The sequence below is a fragment of the Dromaius novaehollandiae genome, chromosome 3 (assembly GCF_036370855.1).
Source record: "Dromaius novaehollandiae isolate bDroNov1 chromosome 3, bDroNov1.hap1, whole genome shotgun sequence".
In the NCBI taxonomy this organism is placed as follows: Eukaryota; Metazoa; Chordata; class Aves; order Casuariiformes; family Dromaiidae; genus Dromaius; species Dromaius novaehollandiae.
Window position 1 is genome coordinate 119573421 of NC_088100.1, and position 18771 is coordinate 119592191.

General features: G+C 38.5%; 1 protein-coding gene across 2 annotated transcripts; it reads right to left on the minus strand.

The window, feature by feature from the left end:
• Window positions 1–482: 482 nt before the first annotated feature.
• Window positions 483–18429, minus strand: FBXO28 (F-box protein 28). 2 transcript variants are annotated; one of them, XM_026094667.2, is made up of 6 exons: window positions 18154–18293; window positions 15382–15588; window positions 11534–11643; window positions 10426–10564; window positions 7744–7939; window positions 483–5938 (listed from the first exon to the last, which is right to left on the minus strand). In XM_026094667.2, the coding sequence occupies exons 2-6, from the start codon at window positions 15394–15396 to the stop codon at window positions 5544–5546; spliced, it is 855 nt and encodes a 284-aa protein (XP_025950452.1). In that variant the 5' UTR covers window positions 15397–15588; window positions 18154–18293; the 3' UTR covers window positions 483–5543. The 2 variants fall into 2 exon arrangements, with proteins under 2 accessions (XP_025950452.1, XP_025950451.1); XM_026094666.2 differs by lacking the exon at window positions 15382–15588 and having other exon boundaries at window positions 18154–18429.
• Window positions 18430–18771: the final 342 nt, after the last annotated feature.

An 18771-nucleotide genomic window follows, 5' to 3' on the forward strand; every position in this document is an offset into this window, starting at 1 on the left:
TTTTCTTAGGAGGGCAGACAAAAAGTACAAACAGCACGCTACAGCAACTGAATATAGTGGCTCTTTTAAAAATACTTTTTTCCCCCAAAAAATAAATGATGTGGCTGTAAGGATTGCCTATCATTCAGCCAAAATACTAATTTCTATAGACTGCCTAAAGATATTTAATTACTATTTAAAATGTCTACACCAAGGTCTGTTTTCTTCACTTCTTGTGATGATGTAAGATATTTTAAGAACTTGACAATCTCTTCTATAAGTACTAAGCTCAATCTTTTCCTGCACCTATTTTCATATAATATTTCTTGCGGGCATTTCAGTTACGAAGATTATTTTATGTAGAAGTTGAATGCTTGGGATGTTGTTTGTCCATAAAGCCACTCAAATGAAAATATATCAATAACAGTGTTAAAAGCAATAGAAAAAGTTTCACAAAGTTACACCTTATCTATTAAATTCATGTAATACAGATATCTCAAGGGTCATGATGAATCACTTTAAATTTATTAATAATAACCACCAATAATAAAAGGCTTATATGTACTAGTTGCCAAAAGCCCCATGTGCAATTGTGCAAACACAAAGGAAATACAGTCCCCACCTTGAGAATGTTACAATCTGAAGTAATGGACAAAGCACAAGAACCGTAAAAGATAACAGTTCGGTAATATTTTTGTTTACATGCATTGAAGGGATTAGTAGTAAAAAAGGACCAAATAGAGAATACATGGAAAATAAGACTATTCACAGCTTTTCCCTGCTTAGTCACACAATCTGAATTTTGTACTTTTTGAGGACAGGTGCAGCATAGGATTTCAAATCTTACCTCACACCGAGGTAAAATAAACGTTTAGATTTCATCAAGGCGTTTTCTCCTTGCAAGGGATCTTCAGTTTTACTTGTTGCTCAGTGACTGTTTCACAATAAACCAGGAAGTGTGTGTGTGGGGGGGGGTTTGGTAGCAGTGCAGAAGCTGTCTGAAAAATTGCCAGGATCACAAGTGTTTCACTCAACTGCACTCTAAACACTGTACATTATGTTTCTGAAAATGTTCCCGTCTTGTTGTAGTTCAAATATTAGCACTGCTGTCCATCACTGCACCAAAGATCTTCTCATCCATTGGTGTGATCCTGCCAAAAGAGTGGGTGCATCTACTGCTAAGGAAGGTTGCAGTTGGTCACTAGGAGCACGGAGGAGAGGTGTAAGACCAGAGTTCAGTAGACAAGAGGCAGATTTCCTGCACTGCTGATGTGCATGTTGGTAAACAATTACAAGTTTCAGTACGGTAACTCAACAAAAGATCCCAGATTTATAAACTAGACATGCCAAGGCTTAAACAACTGAGAAGAATATTAAATGGGAAGGTTTGGGGAAATGTAATTGCCCAAGGGTAAGAGAATTCCTTGAGGTGCAGAAAAGTTTGTTGTTCCTGTTTAATCACTGAGTCTTCATGGTTTAAGCAGTTCATGTAACAAATCCAGATTTATCAGGTCTTCAGTAAGCTAACAGTTTTTGTATCTGACATTTTCCCTTCAGAAGACAAATAGATCCAGGACCTCAGTATGACTTCAGCCAGCACAAGGCTAGAACACGAATGCTAGAGTGTTCAGTCACACGTAAACTGGATCTGGCAGTACGTCACTGTTTAACCAGGAAAGCGAAGCCCAGCTCTGGAAGAGCAGAGAGCAGACTGACAAACGAGCCGGTCCAGGTACAGTGCAAAGTAGTACAGAACGGAATTGCAGAGTACCAGAACAGTGCACAGCTCACAGACACATTATCATAAAATAGTCCAAACAATTTACTCCTGAATCTAAGAATAATCTATCACTGTGAATTGCCAATTACTTTCTTAAAATCAGCAGGAGCACCAAGATATTATGTAATTCTCTCCCTGTCTGAAGACAGGTATGACTACATCCTAAGCCATCCTATTTTCAAGAGGCCCTTGGTGCTGAAAATACCTTAAGCAATCTTAGTGCTTATCTATAATTAACTGTTAGAAGATCTCAGTAAGGGCAACTAAGGTTCTGTCCAATACAGTCTTACCTTTTATTTTAAGAAATTACGTCAAGACATCCTCATAACATTAATGAACTTTTATTATGAAGTTAATGTGCTATGCTGCGAGTATCAGATATTTAAGAATCTACCATTAGTTTCTATCTGTTCTTCAATCTGAGAAATTTCTCTTGTTAAGCAGGTAGTCTTTCTCACTTCAGGGCTTCCACCTATTGCATTCTGTTAGCCCCAGTTCAGAAGGTGCTTGCATACTGCATTTACATATACTCATACAAAAATCACAAGTTGTTGAATTTGGGGAGAGGTGATTGTAAACAGCTTGCCCTCAAAAAAGTACCACTGTGCAGCATTTAGAGTATCTTGATACTATTTTCACCATACTCATCAGATACACTATAGACTTCTGATTTTTACAGACTTCTGGGGGAAAAAAAGCGCCTACTATGAAGCAAAAAGCAGTTTGTGAAGAAAGCTGCTGTTTTTAGAAAAAGTAAAAGAAGCTACAAAAGAAGGAACGTTAGTCTCAGTATTAGAAACAGTTTTAAGCTATGTAAGATAGTAACTACAGAAGGTAGTTAGTGTCTATCTGTACTATCACTTTTTCTTTCAACTCTGAGCTGTTTAGTTTTAGCCCTTGATACATGTACAAAAACTGAACAACACCAAGTGATAGCTGTTTGCAAATACAATGGTTTTTGGTATAACTTTGTAAGCTACATCTTAGTCTCACTAGTTTGAGGTTCTCCCGTAAACAGCCTAATCTAACACTGTACTTTTCAGTGTTGGTATACTAAGCAATGTAAACTTGCATAGAAATTTATAAATTTAGAAGTGGTTTAGCTTTACTTCAGTCTGTTTGTCAACTTGTTTATATATAGCAAAATGCACCCTTTTTAGGGACAACATGATGTCAAAAGTTAACATTGCAGCTATTTTCTCAAAACTATTAGTTCGTTCTGTTTTCTACATTCTATACCACTGACGCATACTCTTGTCTGAAAGTCCTTCCAGGGACAGCTGATCAATACTGATCCCTCCCTCCCTCCCCAGGAAGTGGTGTAGCTCTGTTGTATACTTGGCTTTTCTCGAAGCTTGTAACCCTCCCTCCTCCCCATTAAGTCTGGTGGGCCTGGTTCAATTTTACTGTACTTGGCAGCATGCAGAGGGTCAGGATGCACCTGCTAACTTGCAGCACATAGTACTTCCTTGAGCTGAAGGTTCCAACTTGGCACTGTTCACAGAGAACATTTCATATCACAATAGGCTATTCTTCTCTCCATCTCAGTGTACACATAGCTAGAGATTCACCAACATAAATAAATGCTACTCCTAATTAACCTGAAAACTATTTGTATACTGGGGAGGGGGAAATTTGTTTGCATCTTCTAGAAATTCATAAAGAAACTAAAGTGAAAGATTCTAGAGATGTCTGAATAAACCTTTTCAACAAATGCACTTCACAGGTTTTTACTTGTTTAGAAGTATTTAACCACAAATATCTGGTAAAGTAATAAGCCCATTAAATTAATTTGTACTGTGTATCATTTGGTACAAGTGAATTACAGCTATCATGCTGACCCTTAGAATCATTCAAAATTATTTTTTAAAAGATGAAGGCACATGCAAGTATTTTTAACTGAACAGCTGATATCTATATTCAAGAGGTCTGTAACAGTAAAAAATTTATGAGCTATGGAAGACCAATAACAGCATATGGTCCATTACCAGTTTAACCTTTCCCCCAGATAACCTTTAATCATTTGCTTGATGCTTTGCTTAAAAAGAAACATACCTTTTTAAAAGCCTCAAACTAACAAACAAGTTTATTTCAAAATTAAATGTCTGCCAAAAATTAGACATTTGCAATGATGTTTTGCAGTGTTGTTTCTGATATGAGCTAATATGTTTTAGAAGCAAAACTTGAAGCTTAAGTTTCAGGAAAAATGTCAGTTCTCCTAAAATTCTAGAACATTTGACCAGATAATTCCTGATTTGTTTGGTGACAAATACAACCACTATGTTATGCTGACAGCTATACAAAACATGAGAAATTTGCGCTTTAACCCACTATAATATTATCAATATTTTAAACAGCTACAACTGCAGCATTTGCGTGTTTAGTGCCACACCAAGTTGAATTCAGTACCGCCTAAACCCAAAGCAGCAGCTGATTAAAAAAAGAAAACATAAGTCAAATGATAAAGCTACATAGTTTAGTACATTAAAACAAAAACAAGGACAATGGTATTTGTATAAGGTTCCAAAAATATACAGACGGGGGAAAAAAATCACTGTACACAACTCTGAGGTTGTTAAAGTGACCAGAGAGACTGAACAGTGCAAGACATGCTTTTCCAGTTACAAGCTCAAAACAGAAGTGCAAAAGAAATTAAAGCTTTGTCTGATGTGATTTACCTTTTAGGATAAGGAAAGAGAATATTGTCATCAGTATTACAGAGAAATCTCCACACATCCCCCCCAACACATACACACAAAATAGTTTAAGTTTTTCCATAATACAGCATTTCATTCAAATGGTGTCCCACTGAGCTCGGTTACTGTAGGGACAGTTTGTCTAATACTTACTGATGTTGGCCTATGAATCAAAGTGACGCATAGGCAGCTTCTCAATTCTCAAGCTTTGGCTAACAGTACCTGCAATTTACAGGCAGTGAAAGTGGCAGATAGCCTGGCTTCAAACTCTCTTGCAACTAGCCTCATAAGACCACCTCATTGTAAGAAAGCAGTTGTGCTGAAAGCAGATGCTAAGTTATGGCTGAGGAACAAAGATTTGCTTTATAGGTCTCTACTCTCTTCCAGAGTTAAGAACAACTTCAGGCAAGTGCTTTTAGCAGGCTAAGCAGTACATGCACCTATCCATGCAAATGTAGAATATGGCTCCCAAGACCTAGAACTAGGGTGTGTGCATGTAAAGACCGGACAGAAGGCCCTTCCTTGTAAGTTTACAAAAATATATAGCCAATACCATAGCTTAAGAAGTCAGTTTTACTCATTACATAGATCCCAAAAAAGTATTAACTACTTTTCAGACATTCCAGACAAGGTCACTTGTAACAAAAAAGGTCAAGTTCTCTAAAACAAGATTTAAAAAGTGGGTCTTTTCTTCAAGTGAACAGGACATCTGTTTGTAAGCTTAACTTTCTAGTCAGTTAAGACTGGATTTATTTAAGATTTTATGTGAATATATGCATAAACACAAATAAGTTTACTTTAAACACATCTGCACAGAAAAAAAGATTAACCCTTCAAAACATGATAGAGCAGGTCAGGTTAGTATGTATCTATTGCAAATCTTAAAGATCCTGTGAATTAGGCCCACCCAGACAGAAAGCAGGGGAAAAGTCTCAATGAAAGAAAATTACTGTTCAAGTCTAAGTGGTATTTTGAAGAGCCAGCAGCCTAAGTGACACCATGAAACTAGTCACAGTATCCAAACAAGCAGGGATCTGCTTGGGCTACTAAAGCAGTGTATCCTCCTGAAGGCGTCATTTTCTCCCAAGTTATTTTCTGTTTCGAAGGCGTTTAGATTTCCTAGGACAGTCTACGGATTCAGTTGCCTTCCTCCGTTTTCTAGGAGATTCTTCATTTGAGCCAGAACCTGAGGAATTTCCTACTGCACTCTCCATCACCTCTCGCAGTTTGCGTTCGAGCTCAGCCAATCGGGCATTCTGTTCACCTATGATTTGGGTTTGCTCTAGCAGTTTCTGATCTTGGTCTTGGAGTTGTTTCTGTTGTTCTTGCACTTTGGTGCGAAGCTCTGAGATTTCCCGCCTTAGCATTGTCACACCCGCACCATTTGTTTTCACTTGCTGCTGGAGTTTGGTGACTTCCTGTCTTGAGGGGTTTTGCTTGGAGAATAGCTGCATTGTTGTTAGTGCTGCAGAAGGCCCTGGAACTTCAGAGAAAACAGTGATTTATTCTCTGTATCTTTAAGACAAAAGTAGCAATTATGTCCCAGTTTTCATATCTTGCTTACCCTACTCCCCAAACATGAATCTGAATACTGGCTGCAAGTTATGTGAACATGTAAAACAGAGTTATAGTTATTTAAGTGTATAACAAGAGCATATGGTATTTCAGGGCACAACAGGTTTAACTGAAAATACTTAGATTTTCAGTAGGCTGGAAAACAGCTCATCATTCATTTTCTGCATATAGGCCCCCTTTTGCTGTATCAAAAGTTACATGGAGAGATTATGTTGTCAGCCAGACCTAATGTTACAGATGTTAAATCAAAAAACTCCATCATGGCTATAAATAAGACATATTACAGAATATATAAATATAATATAATACATTTCAATATACATTTCAATGTAACAGTACAGTTCTGCATAGTTACATAGTTGTAACCCAGGTAAAACTCTGAAATTTTGTGTTTTGGGGCTTGACAAGATATTTGAGTTTAACTTGTTGTTTAGAAAAAAGAGATTGGTTTTCCCTGATCTTTCACACAGTCTGTTCTTCTTCTTTTTGGGTCCTAAAACCATATTGGAGTTTGAGCTTAGGAATGTTGTTTTCAATAAAGCTCCTGCAAATCAATGAGACTAACAGCTACTGTATAATTTCACTCACTTTTTCTATCATAAGTTTCACTCTTCCAGTAACGTAGTACAAGCAAGATGCAACTTTTAAGCACTATGAAGAAAGAACAGTCTAGAACAGTCTCGAACAATCACCCTTCTCCCCCTTTTTCCTTTAAGATGCCAGCATAGTTACAGCTATCTGACACTAAAGAGTCGCTGTTAGATAGGTATGTTCTTCGCTCAACACAAGATAGGTATTTTAATGCCATATAAAGCCTTGGGCTTCACAAGTTGATTGACATCAACTATGGTTTTGGGCGACACTTCTTCACCTGAGAGACTCAATGGAACTGAGATATAATTAAGAAGTGATACATACACTTGCAGCTAAAAGGATGGACAGGGCTTATTAGAAACATCAAGCAGCTCCTACTGTTAGACCTATCATTTTTGCTTAAGTTGTAACTTTTGGGGTTTTTTGTGAAGTTATCCTTGCGGAGAGCTTATTTTGCAATCTAAGGTTCTCCAACAGCATGTAGAAAGAAGTTTTGTAGAGAGAAAACACTACAGTTCTAACCTTTTGCTTTGGCCATTATATATGAGGCAACCACCCCAGACTTCGGTTGACATAAGTTATAGAAACTGACAGGTTACACAAAGAACTAATTTAATTGTTTACTTGTAGACTGTTACTTTAACTGCCTTTTCCATATTACTCACAAGTATTTTGCTTGTTAGTGCATACATTAGGGCCCCAAGCAAGTGAAAAAGCACATCCAAGTATGTTCTAGCTCGCTGTGCACTACAACAGCTTAGGCCAATTCATTTGCTGACTGTACTAAAAATAAAAGTCATCTTGAGTTGTCATCTCATGTGCCAAATTTCAACCAAGTGCAATGATAAAGTCTCATTCATTGGTGGCACAAAAGCGTTTGTTTAATGAATACACACTATGCATAGTTATAACATACATTCAAGTGACCATTCTTTGGGTAGGACAAAGCCTCCTTAAATTTCAAGGCAAACAAATTTCATTTAACATTCTTAAGAAACAAGTATCATCAATATGTATGTAATGAAGCTCATATTTAAAGGAGGGAGCTTTAAAAAGATGTGCTATGAGTTTTTAAAGAAAATAAATAAATAAAACTTAACTATATGTTGGAATTAATACCTGGGGCAGCTCCTATGAGACGTCCTGATACATCTGACCCAGGCAGCTTTCTTTTCAGTATTGGAACAATCTTCTCATCAAAATATTCCATAGCCATGGAAGAAATGTCCCTTAGTTCTTGAAGAACTTCATGGGCTCTTTGAGGAGCTCTTGTAGAGTTTACATACCTTAGTACACGATAAATTTCATCGATTACCTAAAATATTTAATAAACATTAGGATTTTCTGATAAAGGGAAGACAAGATTATTTCAGATCATTCCAGAATCCATAGTATTGGTGTACTTTGGGGCTTTTACTACATAAGTATTACTCTTGCATATCACTCTGTACTTTAGTTTTATATCAGCTATTTGAAACAAAATGCTGTATTTTGTAGAGGCAGAAATAAATTTTTTCATATATTAGAGAAAACATTCACTTGATATATCACAGCAATTCTCTTCAAACTCATGAACTACTGTTCAATGTGTGACATATTAATTAGGAACATTTGTTTTACTACATCCATACTTGAATTGTGTATTATATAATCTATATGCAGTAGAGCATACACATTTCTTTATAGAGAACCTAAAGCAAGATACTGGAAGCCACACTAACCACATCTGCAGAGCAGTCATTCCCCAGCCAATCATGAGGCACATGTAACACATGAACGGGATAGCAAGAATTATCGTGCCAGTCTGAAGAGCTGCAAATATATTACTTAAGTTCACTTGCATACACCTAAAATACTGCAAATCCAGATTAGGTTCAAAATATATTAATTATATTAATTAATTAAATATTAATCCACAATTGGCAGAGAATATAAACACCATCTTAACCGGCTTGAAAAACAAGCCCTTTGCTCAGGAGAGATACAGAGCCTTGCTAATTATGAATTATAGTCAACAGGTCAAAATAGGAGTGCTGGTCTCTTAATATAGAAACTACTGACATGATTAGGTTTTTTGTATGGGATTAAGAATGGCTGAAGAGTCTACTGAAAAATAAAGACCTCAAGAACTAAGAATCATAGGTAAATCAACACAACTACATCTTGTGTTTTAATAAAGGAAGCTTAGATAAAAAGTTGCAAGAGCTAGACTGATGACCAAAGTGTCTCATCACCCAGCCAGCATACTAAAGCCTTCTCTAATCTTTTCCATGTTATAGCCTCTTAAAAATAATATCCTCAAAGCATTTTCCTGCTATCATCAACATAAAATCTTGCAGCAGCATTCTGTTATTGACCAGGAACCCTTACACAGTATGCTGAAACTCAAATCAGGATTCATATATTCTAACATGAATTCAGGTCCTGAAATTTCTGTAGCAGCTTCATTCAAATGAAGGTTTACTGAGGGGCGCAGGGCAGGTGGGGGAAACCATACATTGTAAGTAAACGCAGTGTCTGGAACTTGCTTGACCAAAAGGTTGTGAATTGATGACTGTGCAGAGAGCAGCAGTGCTACCAAACTAGTATACTAAATGAAGAGGAAAATAAAATCTTTTTAGCTGTCACATCTGAATACAAACAAGCTTCTTATGACCCAGTTCCCACAAGGAAAGTGGCTGGCAAGCTCACTTGCCCAATGCCTGCACACCCAAGGTCTACCCTGACTACTGCCTTCCCTCCACTCCTGAAAAAAGCGATTAAGGGAACATTTCTTTTAAGCGCTCCATCAGCATGCTTGTATCAAGAACTTCTGGTGTAAATATCAAGTCAAAAGAGAATACAGAAATTAAGTTACTCTTAATCTTATATTTCATGCTGACAGTCTATCCCTACTATACTGAAGGGAGAAATGTCTGCCATTCATCTGAATGCAACAGCTACCTTCTCAGTTCATCTCTGTGGCAATTCAGTTATATGCCCATGAAAAATTAATATCCACATATCCAAACCTCATATGAAAAGAGATCAGTGCATAGACCATTAGGCTAATGTTCACAGACTTGATTCAAACCTGAGCTGTATCAGTCTTCCTCAGATCACGACTGTGTCAATTCCCCTGTACACCTCTGTTTTTACATCTTATAAAACACTGATAGCTCTGATGTACATCTCACTTAGATAATTTACATTTTATGTTGGCGTAGTATTCTGAAATACCTCAAGTTGTTCAGTAGTAATAGTATTAGCAAAGTTTATTTGTGTTTAAAACTAATTTCACGTAGTGTACAAAAATACACCATTCATTTTAATACTAAACAGTGTTTCCACAAACTAAATATCTTAATTCAATTAATCTAACTCAGACCCCTATGAAAGGTGCTTAAAGTCATCCCGATGGACTGAATCCTTAGTGTTGTGCATAGTCTGAACTATTACATCTTCCGATGACCTGGCCTCCAGCTGTTTTGTACAATTACAATTCAGACTTGCAACCTACATATCCTCTATGCTTCTTGTAAAAGGATTTATACTCTGCAAGTCAAACATCAAAATTAAGAGATACTAAGGGGAAACACAAATCAAGGTAAGGAATTGATATTTAGATACAGTCTGGTTCATTCATTTCATACTGCCTTTTATAGCAGAGTTTTGGTTTGCGTGTTTGTAAGTATCCAAAACACAGTTCCAGATTATATATACATTTTTTAGCCAGGACAAATTTACTTGAAATTACACTTTTTTTCTTCTTTTTTCTTTAACACAGAGATATATATTTGCATAATACAGTTTATATTTTACCTTTCCAGGTATGAAGCAACAGAGATTGGAATCCACATACTTCATGAAAGTCATATTTAACAGAGAGAGTCTTGTTTCTACAGCAGCAAGGATGTCTGCATGACGAGCTAATGAATGATTTCTTCTTTCTGACTCCCGTCTAGGAGACAGACCATTAAGTGACACTGATTTAACAATGAGTCAACAAAATAAAACTGCAACAATCACTCAATTTCATTCTTAAAAGCCTTCTGAGGTTTGAAAATGTAACCACTTAAATTAGCTCTGTGTTTATGGAAAAGCTGATAAAGATAAGAACCAGCCAGTAACAATGTAGTATACTTTCTTAGACAAAATTTGTTCCCTAAATAATTACTACAAGTTTTGTGTGATCCATATACTCTGTATGTAATTTAGGACACTAATTCATAAACAAGCTTTCAGTACTAACTAGCAGTAGACACTGAGTCAGTATAAATACTTTATGGTCCCATATTCCTACAGTTAGTACTTCAACACAATTGACACAAATTAAATTTATTACTGCTTGCTACTAACTTTAAGTTAAGTTATAAACATTTTTAACAAAAGATCTCAACATTAGTAGCATTCAGTTTCTTCACCCTAAGAAATCTGATGGGACAGCAGGAGATGCATTTATTCACTGAAAGGCGGAGAAAAGACATTGCTTTAGAATGAACCTTCAGCTCCTAGTAATGCTCACATGTCAAACCGCTTCCTCTTGCCCAGTTTAATTGTTGGCACTGAAGCATCTTGCTATTTTAAGCAGAGTTATAGGTAAGTCATCAGTGAAGGCAGTCTGTCTTGAAAAGGAATGGCATTTATCCATTCCAGAAGAGTCAAGTAATACAGGACCTTTCTTTTCTCTGTTTAAAATACCAGAGACACTTTCCAAAATTCCAGCTCCTGGTGTACTAAAATTACATTCATCTACACCATTATTTTGTAACTAGATCTTAGGTTTAGGTGCTTTTGGAAAACAAAACAAATTAAAACCAATATGATTCAAATTTTCAGGATATATAAGCTGAGTTAGCTAGCAAGAGATTCCTTTTTAGTATTATGCTTAAAATAATCTAACTTAACTACAGTTTTAATTGGTACATACCTTGGAAGCTGAGCTTTAACTTGCTTTTGACACAAGTTGTGGTATCTTTCCACTTTCAGAAATCCCTGATTTAACATTCGCTGGCAAACCAAGTCCATTCGCTTACAAACCTGTATTTAAGTAAAAAGAATAAATTCTCAAAATAAGGCTAAAAGTCACTTTTACTGTTATCTTAACCATACTTGCTGAGTAGTACAAGATTCTCTTAACTATCAGTTTTTCCTCCTTTTCAAGAAGCAGAAACTGCAGTTCACCTTAGCACATCACCATCTCTAACAATGATCAGGAAATTCCAAAAAGAAACAGCTATGTTCCATGAAGTTCATAAACTAATCTCCTGACACTGCCTAAGACAGTAGGCTGAATTCCACCCATATGTAAGCAGATATAATTCCTCTCTGATTTTAATGGAAGCTGCAACCACCTGTGCCTGGGTTTTAGTGTAGCCTCCAGAGTGATTCTGGTAAAGTTAGTATTTTGTAGTCTCAAAAATAAATCCTACAAACACAAAATCACAGTGATTTTAGTTCAACATTTAGGGTTTATGTTTTTGAAGACAACAAGAATTAAAATTAAAAACTTACACAGTAAAGTGCAGGGGAAATAAGGTAACTTTTCTTACAAAAAGTCTTTTCTCTCTTTATTTGCTATGCTGGATCCCAATAACCTCAATTTTTGCATAGCTTTAGGGAGAAAGGCTGTTAATAGCTGCAGAAGCTGATAAATTTAGACCTTCACAAAGTAACCAGTGACAAGACAAAGTCAATGTGTAAGAAAGGTTACAGCACTTGCAATTAGCAAGAACTTAGTGAACCAACTCTGTCCTTTTTAATTATTGTTATTTTTTGTACTAGAGTATAGACTACTCCCAATGCGATCCCACTTTCCAATGGATTCTTTATTTTTTTTTAAACAGACATTTCTTCCCCTCCATACTCTACTCATTTCATAACTTTGAAGTCTACATAGTTCTATAGCTTGAGGAAGAAGATGCTGACCTTTCCTTGAAAAGTCTGCAATTATTTTCTCTTTATACGGAAGTCACTGCTGGAAGATGATCTACTTTCTGTGAGCCTTTCTGTAGTCATAGCATAACTTGTATGAGCAAGCAATAACCCTTTTCAAACAGATCTGTCTTAACAGACCATTAAGTAATTGCTGTCAATCTGTCTGTTCCTTTGTAGTAGATCCTCATTAACAAAAATGATCAAACATAAACGACCAGACAGGCTAGCTACAGAATCTCAGTACGCTTCCTCACCCCCCATTCACTAGAATCAGTTAAATTATTTCTAGTGTAGAAAAAATAATGCTGGCCCCTGAGTTACAGGAAGGAGGAAATTGTCACATTTCTTCCAAGATATTAACTGCATTAGCAATGCCTAGATCTGATATGGCTTTTGAGTATAAAACTTTACAGCTTATTTCAGTTCTAATGATGACGAGCCTCTAAAATAGGAACTGGTACCTGCACAAAGGCTATGGTTAACTATGCAGTTATTCAGCACAAGAGAAAAACAGTCCTAGATACGTTATTAGGGGCAAACTCAGTAAAAATACAAAGAGCAATTATAATTATGTTTATACTGACATCTGGTGGCAGAAAGTACCTTCCAGTGTGTTGAAGCCCTCCCACATCCAAAGCAATAGGACTCAATGGGCAAAATGAACTGCACTAGGTTTTTAAATACTAGATTTTTTAATCTCACTCATTTGGTTAAGCTTCTCAGCAACTGTTTGAGAGAAGTTAAGGATTATTTACTCCAGTTTCTGGACACTACCCATATTTGTGCCAATAATCAATCTAGAACCCAGTGCTAAACAGACCACAGGTACCACCAGAAAACAAAAGTGCTTGTCTACAACGTATTTTACCCATCACCCCTTAATTCTCATCTGGTTTCTGATGACATCATTTAAAACCATATGGCACCTCAAGAACAATATACTTGTATTAGATTTCATAGTCAGCACTCATACACAAAGTAGCATTACCACACTTCAAAGTGTTTGTTATTAGTCCAAGACAGCTTCTGATTCTCGCTACTTCAGTGGACCATAAGCAAGCCAAAAGTTTAAATTTATTCATGTTTATATTTGCCAATTTTTGTGAATCTTTTCCTATTGTAGCCATAAAGCCAAGACAGCCCAAGTTTCCTCAAATGTCAAGTCCAGCCAGAACACTGTGTTCAAATTCCTATGTCAGAAAGTTATTCCAAGACCATGTGAAGAGTAGAACTAAAGTTGGTTATGATAGTGACTATACAGTATAACAGTTCCTAAAAAAAGAACAAATTTTCCATTTCATGTGCAGACTAAACTGACACAATCTCCTACAGGATTGCCAGCTTCCCTTTCCTCAAGCATGTGTTATTTCTCCCAAGCTTCACTTACAGATGACCAGTAATCAAGACAGAAGGTAAAATATATTGAAGTATTTTGATTCAACACATATTATTTTGCTTTGGTAGTTAGAGGCCACACAGAGACCACATTTCATAATGCCTTTCTGGGGCGAGGTATAAGTAAGTGACAAAATGTTGATGACTTCAGCAAGAAGCCTTAAAATAGAAGTGCCTGTAAATCCAGATTTACAGAAACTGTGGGAAGATTAAAACTGTGCTGTCCAAAGGATATCAGCCTTTTTTTATGGTCTGGAGAAAAAAAGTGCAAGTTTGCTGTAGAATTTAAGACACTTGTTATGTGTGTCCAAATCCAAGACAAACTTCTCTTCAGAGAGTACATGGAGGCAGTTAAGGATTATTTGCGTCTAATCGCCCTTGCTGTGGTAAGAGCCTGAATGGAACTGCATTTCCAGGCTCACGTATGTGAGTGAAGAGAAACTGGAATATAAGGATTTCATTACTATCCCACTCTCAAAGCATCCAGCTCCCATCCTCTTGGCTAACGGTATCTTTAAAGATAATTTTAAAACAGCACAAGTTTGTTCTACTATTTCGAGACAACTGGCAAAAGTTTACAGCTGCATCACCACTACTGCAATCCATTAGATGGTATCCAAGCTCCAAACTGATGTTTAAAACAGAACCCTTCACTGGAATCAGCATTACTCAGCATTTTCAAATGTTGTGTCTCAGAATTAAGAATGCCTCTTCCAAACACAGATGTCAGCATATTTAATAGAAAAAAGTTACATACTACTATTTATCAGTGGAAGTTAAAGTGCTTTACAGAAGGCGGTTTCAACTCCACTTTATAGCCAGGGAGTCAGAGGCATAATTAAATGAATATGATATAATATGAATAAGGCATAATTGAGATGACTTGTTCCAGGACAATGGCAAAGCACAAATGAAAACATAACGCCATTCTCTTATCCACAATATAATGTTTCCTATAGAAGAGACTGAAAGATAGTGTTTTCCCCTCAAATTTATAGTATTTTAAATAATCTTTTGTTACATGCTTTTCTCAATTTACTTGTCCTTCTGCCTTCCAATAAATTAGTTAACTCGGAACTGCTGTACGGTCACTAAAACATAGTAAAAAATTCAGTGCCACTGTACAATCATTAGAAAAAGCATAGTAAAAGAAGCCTTCAAAAGCTGGAAGGTATGCTAGCTTCTTTATCAGCAAGCATGCTAGTCTGTAGCTTAGCCAGAATGTTACAGATTCAGACATAATAACAAAATCTTTGGGGTTTTCAGGTTTTGCTGTGTTTCTCTTAGGATAACATTTGGGAAGAAGTGGATGAAGCAAATATTTGAAAGGGCAGAGAGTCAAAAGCTGCTGCTTTCCTCTCATTCACTTTATCCGAACAAAAGTTTGAGAACTCAAGATTTGCATTAAGGCATAGTTTCAGACATGATTGCATTCTGAATACCTACTTGTTTAGTCTCCATTAGTTTAGATCTACTTCTCTGCTTAACCAGTCAGCTGCTTCATTTATGCTTTTAAATGCAGTAACATCAGGAATAGCAGAAGGCATTATGCTCAGTGAAGTATAGCGAGTGCTTCTTTGTGCAGGGAAGGGACCATGGTCTTGCCTTGCCTGGCGGCAATCATCATAAGCAGGAAACGTTCTTTACTTCGTCCTTTAGTGACAGAAAAAGACTCATGGATCTTAAGCCTTAGATTATGCTCCTCATTATGCTCTGCGTAAACAATATAGGTTCCTATCTCTATTTTAATCTGAAAACTCGCTAGTGTTTTGTGTCCTCCCACCTAGACAATTCCTCTGTCTGTCTTCTTGCAGGCAGTCTAGCTTCAATACTAGTTCAACACACAGATTTTGTACAGATCAGTCAACTAGGGAGACCCAAAGATTAGGACATCCATTTCCTGCAACGTTGGGATTCAGAGAGTGCACCGAAAGTGATCAGTTTAGGTAAGCCAAATTTTGTGCCAATACATAACTAAGCTTTGCTTAGGTTGATTGATGTCCTGGATCATCTCTTCCTTCCCCAAGACACTTTAACCCCTGAGAATGTGGCATTCCATGTGATGATGAGGATGCTTTTGAGCACGTTTTAAATAAGTGCCTGAGACAAACTCCTGTCATTCAGTTAATTCACTCCTGCAGCGCATCTTTAGCAGAATACTACTCAGTATCAGATATATTCATTCACCTTAAGTAGCTCAAGTCAGTTTTCAAAGAGAAGCAGCGTCTACTGACTGTTTGTGCAAGACAGATCTTAGTACAGAAGTATATGAGTGTCTCCTAAGTCTAATGGTAGCCCTTAATAATCTGAAAATGATGAACTTATACCTAAGCATTATTATTTTTAAATGTTATCTTAACTCCAGACACTGTTGACAGAATTAAATAAAACATCTAGCCTGTCAATTCCTGTTTACAGCCTTCAGTGAAATGACGAAAGGACATTTTTAGTTTTGAACGGCCACCTGAAAGACTTAGCTGATCAAGCGCAAGCAGCTGTGGTTCTTTACATCAGCACTGGTTAACAAAGGTGTACTTTCTTCTCAGAAGAAGTTTCATAATGCCTTCTGATATGTAAGGTAAGTAAGGAATTTAATGGAGATTAAGCTTCTTGGTTGTCACTGAATAAAATATTAGAAATGTGAGAAGACCAATTGTACAGTTTTCTTCATTTTGCATCCAGTATTGTTGCATGTGTGTCTAAGTCTATATTTATCCAGCCTGGTTTTGCTTGTTTCTGAAACTTCTGAAAGTATCAGTCTTTTTCCAGAAAGTTAACTCAGATGTGCTACAAAAAACAGTTTTTCTTTTTTTAAGGTGTATGCAGAGTTAAACAGCTCTTTTAGTCATTAAAAGACCATCTTTCCCATTCTGAATTTCACTGCTGTCAAAGCATTGCTTACAATGAGCATTACACAGACTTAGCTTTACCAAAAAAAAAAAAAAAAATCCAAGAAACCCAATGACTGACTAGCAATAGTTTCCACAGGTATTATCATTTATGAAATGCAACAGGGAAGCTGCAGCAAAGAAGGGTAGCATCTAGTGTTGTAATATAGACCATACAACACTAAGCATATCTGAACAGTACATGTACTTTTCTTTCCCCTCATTTAGACTGTAAATCCTTAAAGTGGAGGCTGCAGTCCAAAAAGGACTTTTCCCCCTCAGCAAATCTGCTACCTACTCTCACAGAGGAAGCAAACCCCCCACCCCCCATCCCAGTCTTTTGAGATCAGTTGATTGGCAGCATGCTAGAATGGGAGTATCAGTGTGCTTGGTGCAGTATGAATAACAACAGCATTTCTGAATGGAGAGCTTTCAATTTAAGAAGTTAGAGTCAGGATGCTACACTTCAGGTTGCTGATCCAGGACACAGATAGCATGCAGAAATATGCTTGTAATATTAGCCAGTTTAGACTAATCTATGTTCTCAAAATAGAAACAGCACAGTACATGCAAATTTACTGGGGGTTACATAAGCTTTGTGTTAATTCCCTCACTACTATTCCATTTATGACCTCATAAGAAATTCAGCAAGAGAACAGTTTATCACACTATGTCACAGTTTACATGAGGCTCCTTATGCAGGCAGGCAAAGATTGATATAGACTGATCTCCTTAGCGACATCTCTGACATCTGCGCTTTTTTTGGCATTATAAAGTTTGTAGGTAGAGGTATTATCTTTTATTAGATCTACTAGCATGACTGGAAGAAGTAGGCAGCCTTTCAGGCAGACAAGGGCTTTCTCAAGTCTTCTTTTTTGCCCCACATTTATTTCTAGATAGAGTATGGTCCTTGGAGCAGCAGGCTCATCTCCTACACTTGTAGGCTTAAGCTCTATAAGTAAAAATAAATACACACATGAGACACAATACACCAGTCCCCCAGGATACGCAGCCACTGGGAGAAACCAGCCTTCAGCAGCCCTGTAATTTTTATAAGGCGTGAAGGGAACGAAAAAAAAGGAGAGGTGGCAGAAACACCTGCCAGGATCCCACCCGGAGGCAGAGCCGCACACCCCCCCGCCTCCGGTGCCGGAGGGCGGGTTGGGGGGAGGCAGAAAGGCCCCCTCGGCCCCTTCCCCAGCCAGGGCGGCAGCTCGGCGGGGGCGGCCGACCCCTCCCCGCGCCGCCGGGGGCCGCTCCCGCCCCGAGGCCGGCGGGCTCCCCCCGGCGGCGCCCCGCGCCCGCCTCGCCTCCCCTCCCCGGCCCCTACCAGGCGGAGCTGGCTCGTCTCGTCGTAGGACAGGAAGCCGAGGATGCTCTCGATCGCCACGATGGGCAGCCCCACGAGCGTGTTGCTCTGAGGCGGCTGCTCCAAGGGCGCCGGGGCCCCCTGGGGCTGCGGGACCGGGGGCGGGGAGAGCCGCGCCGAGCCCATGGCGCCGCCTTCCCCCTCCGACAGGAGCCGCTCCTCCGCCGCCGCCATCTTGGGGTCTGTCCTTCCTCCGCTCGGGGAGGGGAGCGAGACTTCCTGTGACAGCACTTCCGCCCCTTGTCAGCCGCGCGGGGCGGGGCGGGGCGGGGCGCAAGGCCACGCCCCGCAGCGGCGCTGGGGGGCGGCAGAGCGCGGGGGTGGCGCCGCGTCGAGGCCGTTGGCCGTTGGGCTTGGGAGTGGGGGTCGCTCGGGGCGTCCCTGCCCCAAAAAGGGGGTTCGCGGGGGTAAAACACGGGGAGGTGTGGAGGGGGCTTGACAGTTGTCCCGAGCAGTGGGGAACACACGCTAAATAGCAGAATTAAAACTATGAAAAGTGGGGGACTCCTCACCAAATGAGGTGGCAGGTAAACGCAAAAGTAGGTTTAAGAAGGACGGACGGCCTGATAACCGTGTGGG